At 44.9% G+C, this 18,245-nt stretch overlaps 1 protein-coding gene across 1 annotated transcript in view; it reads left to right on the plus strand.

Moving 5' to 3' along the window:
• Positions 1–16,344: 16,344 nt before the first annotated feature.
• ADTRP (androgen dependent TFPI regulating protein) overlaps positions 16,345–18,245 on the plus strand; it is a 31,238-nt gene continuing 29,337 nt past the window's right edge. Inside the window, exon 1 of the mRNA XM_071552970.1 lies at positions 16,345–16,702. Within this exon, the coding sequence (XP_071409071.1) occupies positions 16,550–16,702 (153 nt within the window). The 5' untranslated portion in view covers positions 16,345–16,549. The remainder of the gene's footprint in view (positions 16,703–18,245) is intronic.

The raw sequence follows: 18,245 nt of genomic DNA on the forward strand, positions 1-18,245 counted from the left end.
ACAGCACAGGGGTAAATGGCACTGAGAAATACCCAAATCTCAATCTCCCATTTCTTCCTTTGATGAGGAAACTAACTGAAGCCTCCTTCTGCTCTTCCAAGCAGCTGCATCACACACATACACAGGTTTTACACACATCTTTTCACATGCCCAGGATGAGGACAGGGCAAGGGGAGTGGTTCCATTTACAAAGATATAAAGCCTAGATTTGTTTCCTGGGAAGATCAAGATGAGGTCAGACAAAGTGCAAATTGGCAGAGCTGTTTGTGCTACAGAGTATTTTTTTGCAGACCTGAAGGAAATTCCAGTTTCAAAGTAATTTTTATCCTACAAACAGGAGCTGTCTTATGACAAGGAGCCCATCTCATAGGCACTGTTAGGAAAGTGAGAGTCACAACACTCCCCAGGAAACAGATGCCTCCAGAACTCAGGAAGGTGGGAGGAGAAGGGATTCTACCCTATCTGGAGGCTTCCTAACAAACACTGCAAGATGGGGCATAGATGGGACCCTGTGCTGTCACCATCATGTTGAGTTAAAGGATGATACCCAGCAGTACCAGTTCCAGTGTTGCTGCAACATCCTTTTAGCATATTAACCCCAAACCAGCCACTTTTCAGCTCCCTCAGAGAGACAGGGCTATGCTGTGGCCAGGCATGGGGGGACTCTTTCCCATGCCAAAACCAGACCCTTTCTCCCAGCACAGGGCCAGTTCATACACCAAGAGACCAGATGGCAAAGCTCAAATGTCATGTCAGCCTATTTCAGAAAACAAAACAAAAACCCACAACCCAAGACAAAACTGGCAGAGCAGAGGGAGCAAACCATGTGAGCACATGCACCCACTCACCAAAACACAGCTGGCTGGGGTTATTTTTAGACCCAATTTGACAGGGGTCCCTTTAAATTTCTCTGGCTTTTGTTAGTTTGTGTCACAGAGCTAACCTTGTTTAAACAGAACACATTATTTTTGGCCCGTGAATCACAGGACTCGCTCAGCAGCATTTTCATGCAAACCACTGAGAGGTCTCTGTTTTCTCTGCACCAGATTATTGAAAAAAAAAACCCCAAAACAAAACCCCCTTAATCACCAGGTACAGCGATTGGCTTCAAACATTTGCAAATTAGGAGTAAGCCACCAAATAGCTTCCTAGGGGCTGTAAGCCACACAAATCCCATTGCCATTAATGAGGGCTTATGCCACTAAATAATATCTTTCTGTACATGAACACACACATACTTACATATGCACACAGACACAGAGCTGTAGAGGAGACCCGTGGGATTTCCCCGATGTAACAGCCTTGCTAAACCCAACTGGCAGGCAAGCAAGATCTCCCTGGGACCCCTCACTGATCCCTTTGGGATCCAGCACCCTGGGAGCGGCGCCGCTAATTGCTTAGCTGCGGTTTCAAGGGAGATGCTGGCAGAGGAGCTGTGGGAGTGTTACGAGGGAGGGTGAAGCACCAGGGGACTTTTAAGGATTTAGAAGGATGGGAAGGGAGAAATAAAAAAAAAATAAAAATCAAGGAAGGCAGTTTGTTTTTCAGCTGTATTCCCAAAGACCTTTGCAAATACGTTTGCCTCGTGCCTAACCACTATCAGCGGTGATGAGGATCCTCCTGCCTCCTCTGTGGCGGGAGGAGGAACTTCCCCATCTCCGAGCTCAGCGTCTACGTAGCATTGTGGTTCCCCGGTCACACTGGGCTGCCGACAGCGCTCCTCCTGCCCGCGGGAGCATCCCTGCCTCCCCCTCCCCTCCTGCCCCCACCCCCCCCGGGAGCATCCCTGGCTCCCCCTCCCCTCCTGCCCCCCCCGGGAGCATCCCTGCCTCCCCCCCCCTCCTGCCCCCCCTCCCCGGGAGCATCCCTGCCTCCCCCTCCCCTCCTGCCCCCCCCCCCCCCGGGAGCATCCCTGCCTCCCCCTCCCCTCCTGGCCCCCCCCTCGGGAGCATCCCTGCCTCCCTCCCCTCCTGGCCCCCGGGAGCATCCCTGCCTCCCACCCCTCCTAGCCCCGGGAGCATCCCTGCCTCCCTCCCTCCCCTCCTTTCCCCCGGGAGCATCCCTGCCTCCCTCCCTCCCTCCCCTCCTTTCCCCCGGGAGCATCCCTGCCTCCCTCCCTCCCCTCCTTTCCCCCGGGAGCATCCCTGCCTCCCTCCCTCCCCTCCTTTCCCCCGGGAGCATCCCTGCCTTCCTCCTTCCCCTCCTTTCCCCCGGGAGCATCCCTGCCTTCCTCCCTCCCCTCCTGGCCCCGGGAGCATCCCCAGCGCCCGGAGTCCCAAGCTGTCGGGACTCGGTGCCTCGGCCAGCAGACCGCAGCCTGCGCAATGCTCGGGGAAAGCAAAACAAAAACAAGCCACACGCTCCCCTCCCCTCCGACCCAAGGGCTTGTTTGAGATCATTTGCAGCTGTTGCACAAACCCCGTCAGCTTCCAGATGCATCAGCCCCTTCGCAGCGCCGAAGGGACGGGAGGGCAAGCGAAAAGCAAAGCCCCGAGGAGGACACAGCTCTGGGAAAACCATTCCTCCCACTGAGCCATCCCAGTTGTTACTGGCTCTCCTCAGCTTGTGCACATTCAAACTCCCTGTTTTAGAATGGCAGGATTATCCAAATCATGACATATGTGTGAAAATGAAAGGAATGCAAGTGTTTGGGTGGGGTTTTTTTTAAACTCTGATCTGAAGATTCTCCTCTGCTCTAAATAAAAAATGGAGAAGGAAAAGAAAAAAAACCACGTAGCTTGCATGTCCCAGGTTGTAATAAAACAATGAGTTTGCTCTTTTGCACTGGGGATTTCCAGCCTCTTCCTTCCTCCACAAGGACCAGCCCACCACTGCTGTTCTCCTCCACACAGCTGGAGCCTGTTGCAGGGCCTGGGCAAAGGGCAGGGCACCAGTGGTTGTCTCCAAAATAAACTCAGCTGTGACCACATTTACTCCTCAGTGCCCTTTCTCTGGTAAGCCAGGAGTCTTGCCCAACCCTGTCTAGCCCAATGTTTCTTAATCAAGGCAAGCTCTGCCACAGTTTGTCCAAAAGGGGTAAAGGAAAGGCGGTAGGGAGGGATGTAACAGAGCCCGGATAAAAAAGGAGGCTGGGAGGGACATGAAGTAAGATTAAAAGAGCAACAATCATTCCTAGAATAAGACTGGTAGCTCCTGGGAAATGATGGCTTGGAAAGACTCCAGGAAGATGCAGATCCTCAGGGAAAAAAAAAAAGAAAAGAAAAGAAAAAATATGACAGCAGCAGGAGAAGCCCCACCTAATCCTCTCCATTTTAGAGACCACTTTCCCAGTGTGGCAGCAGCAGTCATTGCCTTCACAGCCCTGCAGAGCAGGCAATTAACACCATGTCCCACCAACAGGTCCAAGCACAGCTCCTCTCCTCATCCATTTCAATTTGCACAACCATTTGAGTATCCCAAATTCAACCATTCCAGAAAATCCAAGAGGTAGAGCAGCACCTCAACAGCACCTGTGGTGGGAAGCTCAGGACAGGGTGGCCTGAGGTTGTAGGTGAGGCATTGGCCTTACCACACACAGGTCACATCACCTTTCCTCACTCTCCCCCACCACAACTGATGAGCTAAATGAATGTGTTGAAGTCTCAGAGGAAATTCTATAACAAATAATTGTCAAGGACTCAAAGCAACAGCAGGAAGAGGTAGGTGAGCACAAGGCCAGATGGTTGGTTCTTACCCGCGCGCAAACATTCCCATTTCATTCACCTTCTGGTGAAACTTTTTCACTTTGTACAGTAATCTCAGAATCCCAGCCCTCTGCAGCATCTTCCTTGCAAGACATCTGGGACTTGTGGATAACTTATCCACTTACCAAAATACAATTACATACAATTAACACTGTAGCTTAAGAGGGATTTTATTCTCTCCAAAATAAACATGTTGGACCACTGAGCTTCAAGTTATTTTCAAATAAGATTTACCAAAACTGAAACAAAAGTGAGAACCATGCTTACTTTCTGTATCTCAGTCCTCCAAATAAAACAGGTTTGTCCCTGATGGAAGATTCTAGCAGAAGCAGAAGAAAGATAGGATTACACGGAGAGAACAAAGACAAAGCCTCCTTCACTGGGGAGGGCGATGAGGGGTCTATTGAGAGAGAAGGCTGATTACTATCTGCTATTTCATATCAACAGTTGAGAAACAAGAAAGGAAATGAGTTAGTTTTGCCATGGAGGTCACATAGACCTTAGCAGGTTCCAGGGAGCAGCATCAAGAGAACCTCCCCTGAGGCCCTTGGGGCAAAACCAAAGAAAGTGATGACAAAGGAGTTAACACTTCAATGCAGAGCAGGCATTCACACAGGCAGGTGAGAAGACCATCTAATTTTTGGGGTAGGTCAGGTGCTGGTTTGGGGATGAGGTTCATAAGTTACGCTTTTTCATTTTCATTAATGTCTGAGAGCTCCCAGTTACAGCCATGGATTCTTAGCAGCACACTGGAAATATGCTGGATTTAGTCAAGCTTTCAATTCACCCTGTTTTGGGTAAGGGCTCAATGACAGAATAAGCAACCTACAGGTTGTACAGGGGTTCTGACTGAAGAGTGGTTATCACCATGGCCTCATACAGAAGTCCAATACAGACTCTTCCTTCCATCACAGCATTGTTTCAATAGAAAAGAAGCAATCCATGTAAGGCCATTCACCATGGTGAATAAATAATATTTTTATATAATTTTTATATAAGACTTTTTACATAATAGTAATTTATATATATATATTTGCACAGACTTTATATATTAAAATAAAAAACACAGGGAAATCCACAGGACAGAATCCCACTCCCTGCTTAGGGAGGCCTTACCAAGCCCTAGCAGTATATCCTCCTTTAAGGAAACAATCTCCACATGTAGCAAGGCCACTCTGAATTGCTGCTCCTGACACAGCTACCTACTTGCATGGATGATCTACTACATTTGAAAAGCAAAACAGTTTCAAAAAGTTATGCTCCAGCTTCCTGGAGACTGCTGTTTCCTCTTTCCATTGCTTTAGGCTACTTTCCCCCTTGCCCTCCTACTTTCTTCCTGTAGTTCTCATGATACTTTTCATTCCTTGACTTCACCTTTTTTTGCCAGTGAAACTTCTCTCAGTGGCCTAAATGCAAACCCAACCATTGGGGCTCATTGAAAGAGAAAGTACACTCAGTGAAACCAATTACACAGAACAGATGGTTTATTTATCCACTTCAAGTAAATGTTTAAGGGTCCATACATGTCCCACAGAATTAAGTTTCTAGCTTCAGATTTGCTATTGCAATCCTCAAACTCTCTATTTAAAGATGCCCAGGCCACTGCACTACTGAGTCAGTTCAGAGCTCACTTAAATCTACATTCTCCTAAATGTTTTCACGTGAATTTCTGCCATTATTTCATATTTTCTACTACATATCTAGAACAAAAGACCAAAGAGTAAGCAAGATACCCTATTTGCTGTAAACTGTGTGTATTTAAAGTCACAACATTGAAGTGCAAGGCTCTTGTTGTAGATTGAAAGAAGGGCTTCTGTTCTTGGATCCTGTCTGCTCCCCCCCACTGCATGAAATTTGCTGACAAAATCTGTTCTCTCTTTCTCCTGTAAGCTGGAGCCAGTACTGGAGTATTGGAGTGGCTTCTGCAGGTCCAGCATAGCCACCAATATTGTGGAGACAGTTGGGAGCCACGAAAAATAGTTTTGTGGAAGAAAGAGTTTTAGGGTAGCTTAGCTCTTTTTCCTTTCTTTTTTGGTTGTTTTTTTTTTTTTTTTGTTTTTTTGGGTTTTGTTTGTTTTTTAAATTACCAGATTATTCTTCAAAGTTGACTCTTTCAATAGTCTGTAGTAAAGTCCTCACATACCCTGACTTTTGTGTTGTTGGGAAACAAGCTCTTATTCCATGAAGGTGCAAGTCATCTTTGGTGCAGATCCGATCTGCTCAATATTCTACACTTTAATTTCACTCTGCTCAAGATCTCTTCTGCAACAGGCTTCCAGCAGAGCAATGCAAAGCCACTCTAGTAAATCCCTCTGCCAGCTTTGGGTGCTAAACCTGCAACCTGTCCCAGGCAGGAGCTCTTCTGGTCCTCTGCAGGACTTCCTAATTGACTTTTGCTGTGCTCATGGAAACCATCTCCTGCATGATCCAGCCTTTGCTGCTTTCACAGGTCATGCTCTGCTCTGCCTGTGTGCACACACCCCATCACAGTGCATTTCATGGCTCCACTGGAAGGAGACTCAGGAGGGAAGTTCAACAGCAAGCCTCATGTGGAGAGCCAGGAGAGCAGGGCCTTGGAATGCAGCACAGTTTCTACCTCCCACACAGTACAGATGCAGCCCAGGTGGCTCAGAGAGTTTATTACTGCACTGGTGAAGAAGCTTGAAGGAAGGCAGCTTTGGACAGTCTGGAAGTCTTTACCCCATGGTGCCATCTTTAGAGTAGCTATTTTGGCCTGAACAAGGCTCTCTGAAAATGCACACAGCCTGACTCTTATGCTTTAATAAATGAAATACAGCCTCACTCAAAAATAGCAATTGCCAGGGTATATAGATTCTTCTTTGAGGGGAATATGCCTTTGCTGAACTACAGGAAGTGTTGTGGAAAGCAAAGATGCTGTGCTCAAGGTTGTTACTCAGTATCTGCAAAGAACCACACAGGCCTAAGCTCATTCAGCACAGACCTTCCCTGTACTGTGCAGTCAGCAATATTCACTTGTCATGCTTGGTTTTCCTGAATTGCATAATTTATAGCTCAAGTAGGTGTATTGGTTGTTGGGTTTTGGTTTGTTGGTTTTGGTTGGTTATTTTTCTTTTTTTTTGAAAAAAAAAAAAAAAGCAAAATAAAAGCAAAAAAAAGGCACTTCAAAGCATCCTCATCATGTGCTGCAGTCATTGCCCTATCCCAGCTACAGCTAGGGGGACTGAACTAGACACTTTCAGCAGACAGTAGTTTGATCCAGTGACTGGGACTCTCAGTAAAGCCTTTCTTCTAGCAGAGCATCAGTTTGCTTCATCTCTCACACCAACCTGGCCAGCAGATTACAAAACTTACAACCTTTTATATGTTAAGAGTGTTTGTTTTCCATTTTCCAGTCATACAGAGCAAAATTTCTTTCCCCTTTGAATGTCTTAAAATAATAGTAGCTTTTGAGTTAGGAAATTTACATCCCAGTGGAGAGGAGGGCAAGACAGAAAAAAGGATGAGAGAGCAAAATACATGAGAATGGGAAGGCTCATCCTTTTAATGTGGCAGTCTGTGTCGCTCCTCCCCATTCTGGTGTGAACTGTAAGTCCCTTCCTTTAACCAACTACATTTGTTATTGGGTTGTTGCTCAGTTTTCATTCACTCCTACAGCCTGTGTGGATTCTCCTCTGCTTTGCTCATGGTTTCATCACGAAGCATTATTGTCCAGTTTCCTAACACTGAGCTCACTTAGCTGACATTACCTTTCGTTACAGCCTGGGCAGACTGAACCAGGGTGTTCTATTCCACAGTGACTACAGCATATAATTAGAAGAGCATTGGCATCTGGATTCATGTTTATTGTATGACTGCACCAGCAGACATGAGGAAAGAAATGGACACTATGCTTATTTACATGGATGGAATTGAGAACTTCTGCCATCAAAGTCAGTCAAACCCAAAGCCAAGGGCACAGGCAAGCTCAGGGCTCTCAGCATCACCAACTTTTCCCCTGTGCTTTCTGCATACGTGCTGGGCTGAACTCCAGGGATTAATTTACCACCCACTGTGCAGTTTTGCAGAGGAGGAAGGGATCAAAGACTAGTTCAACAACATGAAGTTGTCACTAATGACGCAGGGGCCGATATTTCCTCCTGGCAGCCCCAAGTGCACCAGAGGGGGCAGTGGCATTTCAATCGGTGACACCAGCACTGCTTCCATGCCAGAGTGCCACCACTGGAAGGCAGCAGCACCCAGCCCCAGATACATTTGGCTGCAAGAAAAGCTCCAGGCTTGGCATCCCAGGAAAATGCCACTTTGGCTTGCATGAGGCTGGTGCTGGTGGTACACAGGGAAAATTTCATGCAGATCTGGAGTACTTTAGATTATTTTTTTCACTCTTGTTCTTTGTTCCCCTCCATGTATTTCCCTGCATTGATCACCAGCACTGAAAGGAGTCATCATAAGTAAGACTCCCCCTCTCAGACACCTGCAGCAGCACCATTCAGCATCACTGCATATAAGCATGGGGCAAAATTTGGGAAGAAACAGGGCTCTCTGAACTCCTAATTGTTCTTTGTCTTTTTACCAGCTTCCATCTAATGTATTGGGACCAGCACCCCTGCACTGCTCGTCTAGAAACTTGGGCTTCTTCAAAGTAAGGGCAATGAGACCCTCCCTCTCTAAAGAGTCTTGAAACATGCATGGAGAAAGCAGTGCTGCACATTGTTACTGAGTGTTACAATTACAATGAAAGGTTAATTAAGCTGAAAGTTTCTGAAGAAACAAGCAGGCAGTTCTGTCCTGTACTCTGCAGATGAACTCAAGCTCACTGCCAAACACAAAGAGTTCTTCTGCTGTGTGAACTGTAAACAGTAGAATTAGCTGATAACCAGCATCCCAAATTCGGCAAGGGCCCGTTTCTTTTCCACCCCCACTTTTAGGAAGCAAGAATGCATGAAAACTTTGAGCCTTAACAGCAAACACTGCCTCCCTCCACCAGCTGATCCCAGAAGCATAAAGGTGTACAAACCATCTATGTTTTCACTAAGCAGCTAAAGCACATGACTGAGAAAGTTCGGATCCTGCAAACACGTTTAGTGTTAATGAAGCACAAGATGCTTTCAGAGGGCAGGGAGAGGGAGGCAGCAAAGGAGTTTCATAGCAAATGGCCTTATTCCAACCTCAAATTCCTCACAAATGCATCTGATTATCTGACCAGTAACCAAATGAAGTGTTGCAAAAGCTGGAGGCACTTTTTCTCAGCACTGAAAATAACTGTGAGGAAAAGAGTTGTGCCAATGCACATCATGTAATGGAATGGACAGTGGCAGAAAGAAAGTTTAGGTGGATTAAAAAGTGTTCAGGATTTTGCGGGGATTCTTTTTGGTCTTTTTTTTCATCCCTTTCCCCCTAGTTAAGTTCTGTTCTACACAGGATAACTTTTGAAGGATAACTTGTTGTTATAAGGGACAGCCAGTTTTGTAAACAGCTATGGCAATATGCCCTGTGAGAAGCCACCACTAAATCAATCCCAGTCCATGAAATTGTGACATGCTACATCAAGTAAAGAGGTCCTGGCTGCAGATGCAAAGGTAAGCCACAGATGCTACAGGGAACACAGGGCTCACCATAGCATCTCAGTCCCTTGCAGAGGGCAAGCTGAAGTTGTGCCCCAAGGACAGGCTGCAAACAGGGAGAGAAGGCTCAGAAACAGATAGAAAGTGCTCCTACTGCCTCCTCCATCCCCTGCAGTAGGGCTTGTCCCTTCGCCATCCCATCTTCATGACAGACAATAAATTCAGAGACAACTTCCCAAGGCAAAGGGTCTGGCTAATAGGGAGGAACTTGCCAGCTCTTCAAAGTCACAGGAGTGGTCGTACATTGCTGGTGAAGAACAGCCAAGACACTTAGATACCATTGGTATGGCTCACAGCTTCTACTGCAGGGTTTGGGTTTTTGTTTGAGGAGGTGAAGTGCAGCATTCAGTTGGTAAATCAGATCCTTGCCTGCTGACAGTGCCCCGTTAGAGTTTAATTGCCACAGCAATGCCTGACCAGACTGCTGAGTAGGGGGTTTAGGCTGTGCCTGAGCCTGGATAGCCATTGGAGCAAACCCTGTTCCAGCAAGGACCAACAAGCAGCTGACTGCTCATTACACCAACCGAGTTCAGAGCCACGAGCTGTGGCAAACACTGTGATACCCTTTGTGAAGACAGCAGCAATGGCATGACTGCTCTTAGGTAGAAAACCCACCCTGTGCCCCCATTGCTAGAGCAGCAGTCTGACCAACCCACTGATCTGAACTTCATTATTCTTTTAACACGTTGTCAGCATCACTAAAACATTCCAACCTCTGTTTTACCCCTACTGAAAAATTTACTTTGTTCTTTAGTGTTTGGTAGTGAGCAGGAACTGGACACGGGTTTGATGCACAAAGGGTATTAGAGTACCCAAGCAGAGGAGATCCTTGTACCTGCCAGTCCAGCCAACTTGCAAGGTCCCCAGCACCTAGCAGGGTTTAGGAACCTCTTGGGATTCTGACATGTTTTATAACCCATTGAGTCACCCATAAAGATGATAGCAGTGGAGGGAAGCAAACCAGCACCTCTTCAACATCTCTTGCAGAATTACACCCTTTCCTCCAATGTGTTTTGATGTTACCAGGACTTCAGGAGAACAATCGTTAATTTATATTTCAGCAGAGGCTTTCAATGTGACCTGGATACCATTTTACTGCTTTGGGGTGCACTTCTCCATGCACATGGTGGGGATAAGCAGTTACATCCTCTGCCCAGCATTTGTTGCAATCTAAGTAGCAAGGTTGCAACAACAGATTTAGGTACTACACTAATACAGGCTATAGATAGGACTTTATCTTATTATCTAATACCTAATGTAATATTATCTAAGGTAGATTTGCACATAAACTACAGCATTTCAGCAAGCACTGACTAGTGGGGTCAGTTCTGGATCTCTATTGCCTTGTATTTGGAATAGTTATTTATGATTATAAATAGACCATGTGAAGAGTAACATATGCTTGATCTTCTCTCTTCTGAACAGCAAGTAAAAAAAAAAAGCTGTGATGTCTCCTTAGAGTCATCAAAAGTGACTTCTGTGATTTTCCTACTCTGCCACTTCCAATTCTTATGTTATCAGTCCAACAAGGTGCTTTCTATGTTATAAATCTTTATGAAACTCTTCTGTCATAGAATTAATGTGTGTTGTCCTAGAAGTTTCTGAGTTTCAGTGGTAGATGAAGAAATCTCACACAAAATCAAAACATTTTGATATGAAGTATGTTATCAAACACATCTGTTTACAAGACTAGTTGGTACATTCTTGGCCCCCTCTAGAAAAGGAAAAACATAAATATAAATGCATATTTAACTTGCCCAACACAATTACCTAACAGGAAGGAGTCTAATGAGAACCAGTCATACTTTGTGTATCCAAGATCTGAAAAATACCCTGCATTTCTTCCCTGGTGCACTCTGGTGTAACTGCTTTTTTTCACTCTGAACACCAGATTGTGTACAATTTTTCTAAATAGTCAAATATTAATTTTGCCTCTCTGACAGAAAAGGGAAAATTAGGAAGCACCTTATTAATCTCTTCAAAAAGTATATAAGTTCTTGGAAGCTGTTGAAAATAAAGTGAAAATCGTGCCTTTTTTTCTAAGCAATATGCACCTTGCCAAGAGGGAACACGCTATTGGGGTTTAGTGTTAAGGTAAACACTTACTAATTTCCCTTATGAGTAGGAGATGAGATAGGCAAGCGTTTTTCTGATCAAATGTTTCTTAATTTCAACATATCTACTTTTAGAATCCAAGTTGTTAGCTGAAAAGGTTTTGTTTTGACTAATGTCATAAGCCTCATTCATTTAAAAGAGTCAGAAATGTCAAATCATTGTTACACAGGAAGTTTTGGGTTTCGATCACAGTGACACTTCATTTAGCAATCTGAATAAACTTAGAGTTTAAAAGCCAGTGGAACTCAATGAGAAGGAATAACTCTGAAATTGAGCAAGTGCTTTCAACTATCAAATCCAGTTTCTGCTTGTACACAAGTCATCCCTTTGGGACTGAAAAAGTCCCTCTGAATTTTGGCATTTTGGAACAACCTTTTAATTCAATTCAGAACAAAAATATCAAGATGATGTAAGCCACTTCCTGCCTTCTCCTAAAATAATGTGAGAGAAAAAAATAATCTCACACAAGATAAAGAGGAGCAGCCCATGCAAAAGGATGCATAAGCTGTCTTACAATTCTATAATTTCCTGCTTGCCACACACATTAGGTAGATGTTATAGCATTATCTCTTTTCAGATTTATAGTGAAATCTCTCAGGCTATTTTTATTTTTACTTGTTGCTATTCCTGCTGCATTGCTGGGCAAACCCCTCAGCTTTTATTAACAGTTTAAACATTTTTACACTTGTCACTCATAGAGCTGAGAAGAGTTGGAAAACTCAGACCCCTGAAAGCTACTAAAGCCCAAGACAAATAAAACCAGAGAGAATTAAGCCTTGTGAATTACACTAACCACATGATTTTGGGATTTCAGGATGCCTGGAGCAGACTATGCCAAGCTTGTAATTTTGCCAATTATGCTTCATTTTATACATCAGGGCTGTCATAGACAGAATTGTTATTATAGATATGTCCCTGGGGACATGGAACTCAGGAAGCCATACACTACATGCCAAAAAGCTTTGTCAGATAATGCTTACCAGAAAATGCATCTTCCACACAGACCCCTGCACTACCTGTAACTAATCCAGAATGCAGCACAGTCTCTGGTCACACTCATGTACAGGACAGAGGATGCTGTGCAAGAACAGCCCTGGACCCCTCTCTCAGTGAACAGTACCCTTAATATAAGCCAGCTCACAACAGCAGTAAATTAAAATAACTAAATTAGGGCATCTATACCTGAGATAACAGAATTGCATAAGGACATAAAGAAACATCAGAAAACTGGAAGAAAAATGTACTTGCCTATTTGTAGCTTTTTCACCATATAAAATCTCTCCAACAGAGGCAAGATTTCATTCTGTATCAGTCTGTCATTCTTAGATGGTGCCTAGAAAAGAGAGCTAAGCACAAAAAGACAGTCTTCTCTTTAGGCCCCCAAACCTTTTCTGGGCTTTTGCTTGACTTTAAATCTCTTCCTCTCACCTGGCCTTAACTGCTGTCACCTGCCAGCAACTTCCTGCCTTGCTCTTGCTTATTTTGCCATCATTGGATGCTGCCTTGGCAGAGAGGAAACCTTACCAGTGCAAAATTACTGAAGAATATTTGAAAGGTCTTAAAATTAATTGTCAGCTGTAAGGAAATAAGATTTATTTCCACTAGCTGCTTCATTAGCAACAGGCTGAGGTGGTAATTAAACACGATATGGTAATGATGGACTTTACTGGGAACTTCTTGACAGCCTGGAAATACCATGCCCATCACTGAAGACACACAATCACCTCAGATATTACCAGTTTACACTGTTTACTGCCACCTCTGTATCTGAACCATTCTAATAATATGAGTGAGTCAAACCGATTTCAGTGCCAAGACAAGCTGGCCTAAGTCACTCCCACAGAACAGAGCATGAGCAGAGGAGATTTAGTGTATGCAAGGTGGTTTACAGCTCCAGTTACTTGTTACTATCCTTCAGCTGAACCACAGTTAATGGATTATCTGGGAGCTCCCAGTTTGCTTCAGCACAAAGTCGGCTATTGCTGCGTAAATCGGATGAGCCCCTGAAGCAGATTAGGAGCAGTGGCCGAGTGTGGGGATGTGGCTCAGCTCCAGGGGAGAAGCAGATGGAAAATGGTGTTTCCCTGAACCATCTCACTAGATCTGCAGCAGCATATCTGCCTGTGCCCCAGTGTGCTTCTCATTCTTTTTCTCCAATGCACTGCTAAAAGATTTGGGCTGAATTTTCTATTCTGTTGTTCATACCCATGGAGAGATGGCATAAGATATGACCTGTCCAGTGTATTTCCTTGCTACATCACACTGGCTGTGAAATAAAATAGACTTCCTGAAGTGTGGAATGTTAGACTTCAGATCCTATTTGCAATGTTTCTGCATCCCAACTTCATCCCTTATCTAGGCTGAAGGGTATGTATCTTCCTTCCTGCACATGGGAAAACAAAGCAGATGGTCTCAGTCTGAGGGACAGATGTCCACATCAGAAAACTGTCACTGTGCTTGACACCTTCCCAGCCATACTGGCCAAGATCCCCTAGAAAAGAAAAACCATACCTTGTCATTTTGCATACATTTACATTTATTTGCATGCATCCAGGCACCTACTGAGCAGAATGCTCAGCCTTCTCATTTTTTAAGTTGCACTCTATCAAAATCTCAGAAAGACTGGTGTGAAGGTAACTTCTTAGAAGTGCTGACTGCTGCTTACCTTTGGTGTGCAAACTACTAATGAAAAGGACCTTCCATGCCATAGTCCTTTTCTTTTTCTGCCTTTTGTCACAGGCATGAATCTTGACAAGGAGCAGCAGCTCATAACAGCACTGACCTTCCCCAGAAATTCTGTAAAAGCAAGTGAAAAGCCTTCTGATAGATTTCCTAGGACATGAGCAAAGCATTTGAGACTGTGCCACATAACAACTTTCTCTCTAAACTGGAGAGATGGACCACTCGATGGATAAGGTATTGGCTGGATGGTTGCACTGAAGGAGTTGTGGTCAACATCTCAGTGTCCACATGGAAGGCAGTGACAAGGGGCATTCCTCAGGAGTCAGTACTGTTTAATAGCCAGTGGTATTTAACATCATTGTTGGTGACATGGGCAGTGGAATCAATGCACCCTCAGCAAGTTTGCCATTGCCCCGAGTTCTGTACAGTCAACACGCTGGAGGGAAGGAATGCCATCCAGAGGAACCTGGACAGGCTTCAGAGGTGGGCCTGTGTGAGCCTCATAAAGTTCTACAAGGCCAGGTGCAAGGTCCTGCACTTGCATCATGGCAAACCTAAACACAAATATAGGCAGGGGGAGAATGGATGGAGAGCAGCCCTGAGGAGGACTGGGGGGTCTTGATTTAGAAGTTCAGCATGATCCAGCAATCTGCCTTTACATTGCAGAAAGCCAGTGGTATCCTGGACTGCATCAAAAGCAGCGTGGCCAGTGGGTGGAGGGAAGTGATTCTTCATGCACCTCTGAGGCCCCCAACATAAGAAGGACATGGACCTTGCCCAAGGCAAGAGTGTTGGAGCAAGGTGATCTTAGTCTTCCAACTCAAACCATTCTAGGCTTCTATGATTCTATTAAATGACTAATAACATTCTCAGAGTACAAAAAACTTAATCCTTTTTCTCATTTTTTTTCCCCCAACAAGGGGTTTTCTCTGCCAGCCTCAACCAACCACAAAAGGCTCTACAACTTTATTTATCCTAAGTGAGGCAGCAATATTTCATTGAGATTGTGATTAATGTCTGGGGAATCTGGATGCGGGGAATCTGAATTAGGGGAGAAGTCAATGAAACACAGGAGAATATTGAAATGTCTTAATGTAAAGTCTATTTCCCAACACTCATGCACAGTGCTCTCTGAGTTCATAGGAAATTATCCCATGTGGAGAGGGGGGAAAAAAAGCAAGAGAAAAAACAAACCAAACCAAAGCACAGCAGATTGCTCAATGCTGCCCGTAGGCCAGTTGGAAGGGGGGAAAAAAGATCTTTTAATGCTTGGCTGAAGCCCAGCCCTTCCCTTTGGGACAACCTCTGCAAGGGTGGAAAGAGCATCCCGTCTCCCCATGCTGGATGGGGAAGATCCAGGTGTGGGTTGGGGCATGATACCCACTCCCCCTCAAGGCCCCCATGAAACAACTGCTGACAGCACAGCAATTATGGAAACTCTAGGAAATGCCATGTGTGTTTTCCAGTGTTAATTAGGGCTGCTTGGTGAGGTAGGAGGGGTGGGAAAAACAACCATTTCCACAGGAATTTTTTTGTTTACTTCATTTTAGGGTCATTGTGTATTCGTTCTTCTCTTCTTTACCCCAGTCTTGATGGTGAGATAATGTCGTGCCAGGGAAGGGGGGATGTCTGAAGGTAAATGGCAGCAATTATAGAAGCAGAGGGGCAAGACACGCTGCTCAGCACTTCGTATTTGTCATCCAAGGCCTTTGCCCTGTGTCTCCATCCCTGCCAGAGCTTCAGAGTGACTCAGGGTTTGTCCAGTGTGCCATGCATGGCTGTAAAATATCCCAGCTGTGGGAAGTGGTGTAAAGGTGGCAAAGCCTTTTCCCACAAAAAAAAAAAGTTAACAACCACAGTGGTTTTCAGCCCAAAGGACCTTTGCTTCCTTGCCACCTCCAGAGCCTATCAACAAATCAACTACGCTTTTCTTTCACAGACCATTACATTCCTCACTTCTTCCTTTGGCACAAGGGAAAAACAGTCCCAGAGGCTTCCCAAGCTGAGCTGGAGACACGGCTGCACCCACAGCCACAAGTGAGGAAATGCTGCTTGTTTTCACTTGCTGCCCCACACATGACAGCCCCTTGCACAAAATCAACAGCAAAACTCCCACCACTTTTGCAAAATAAAGAAACCAACCCCAAACTTATGTAACACTGCAACTAATCTCTGTTAATCTTGAGCAAGGCATTTAAATCCGAGGAATAAGCCTATTCTTCTCACCCCCTGCCCCCCCACCCATCCGTACAGTGAAAAGGGAAACGAATAGAAGCAAAGTTCACAGCCTTGTGATCTTTCCTTTTGACAAGAGCAAAGTGGCATCGTGTCCCAAGTCTGCTTGGAGGTAAAACCTTCTACCCTGCCATATCCCATGCCCAACAACCAAGGACCTTAAGAGAAAAGCTGCTTTCAGACCAATTACCAGTTGCTCTCAGCTAAAGCATGGAAATCTCTACTCTCGCCACATACCATTGCCTTGCTTTTGCCTGGTATTTTTTTGTTGCCTATTCCATCACACACATCAGAACAGAAGAGAGGCCATCTGAAGTGTTCCTTTACGGTGGGCAGTGGAAATATTTGACAGTCCTCAATCTGGTAAGCAAATCATGTTGTACAGTGATACCAATATGTCTGTTTGTTTGTCTGCCATCTGTGCCACAAGACAAATGCAGCTGGTGTATTTGCTGCTGTTAAACTGCTTCTTTTTACAGTTTATACCCCAAAGAAAACCAAGTGAGGATCTGTGCTTGTGCTGTGAAATGTATTCACAGGTTTCATGCAGAAAGAATATTGGCTGGTGAGCTGCTGGGTTTACAGAATGTACTTTGAAGCTGGCTGCCTCTTTGTAAAAGAGACAAGCTGTCATTGAAGGGAGGGACAGACAAGCAGGGATATGTCCAGCCAGGACAAGTTTGGTGCCTGTTTTCTAGCTTTGAATTCAATGCATTGCAATGCTGCTTAGTGTTTTACTTCAATTTTTTAAAGATACTTTTATATCCTGTAACAGAGCACAGTGTTAATTTAGCCATTCAGGGTACCTGCTTAGTTTGACAATCAGTTGAGAACATGAGGGAAAGAAATTCCAGCCTGTGGAGAGAGGTGCTTGTGACATTATTACGTGAGTTTTAGCAGTGCTATCAACTGGTTGCTACATTTCCTAAAAGTACACAGAAAAACATAGGCTGTGATGTGTTCTGGTTCCTCTTGTACACTAAGATTTCACAGGATAGAAATCAAAGTGAAAGCATGTGAGATTCCAGGGGTGAAGGCTTGTTCTGAGCCCAAGGGGTTCATCAGCAATTTGTGGAAATGGTGGTGGTGCAGTGGAAAGACCAGGCTTGGTGGAGAGGTTTCCTACAAAGGAAAAATTTCAGGCACACTTGCTAATTTGAAGGATGACTGTAGGGACCTCTATAGTCTTTTGTCCATTCTGTGTGACTGTCAGAATTAGTCAGTGGGAGGTCTGGTCCAGGGTACGTTTGTTTGTACTTTTACTCTTCATGAGACACCTCATGGTGGAGTTCTATGGAAGCCTAAAGGCTCCTCAGCTCCAAGTGTGGCTTTTGGAGACCCAAAATGAGGGAGGAGGGGGAAAATTTTGTTTCCCTTCCAACCTCAACCATTCTGTGACTCTGTGAGACTTTTGCCACCAAGGAGGCAGTGAATGGCCCGTGGACTGGCTACAACTGGGTGTTCTGGGAGCCACTACTCTCTGCTCAGTGGCCAAGCCAGCTGTGAAAGGGTGAGGGCACATTTATCACTACAGTCAGGGTGGCATTTGTATTATTAATTGCTGTTTTGTCTGGTCTAAAGTATCAGCCACACTTTCAGGCAAAACAGGATCTCCAGCCCCACCCCTCTGGCACCATCATAATGAGATCTGCCACCCAATGTATGACACAGCTCTAAAGCATGAGATCAAGAGGACAAAGCAAGTAACCCATCTCCCAGTATTTTGGAATACAGAAATACTCATTGAAATTATCATCCAGCTTCCCTTAATGACCAGCAGTGGATCATCAGGGAAAGGCTTCATGAGACAACAGCATGTTTATGCATAAAATGAACTTTCCATGGCTCTATTGTCCTACTACCATACTGACTAACCCAGACAAAAAATAAATCCAGGCCAAGGTAG

This window comes from Pithys albifrons, chromosome 4 (genome assembly GCF_047495875.1).
Source record: "Pithys albifrons albifrons isolate INPA30051 chromosome 4, PitAlb_v1, whole genome shotgun sequence".
Taxonomy (NCBI): Eukaryota; Metazoa; Chordata; class Aves; order Passeriformes; family Thamnophilidae; genus Pithys; species Pithys albifrons.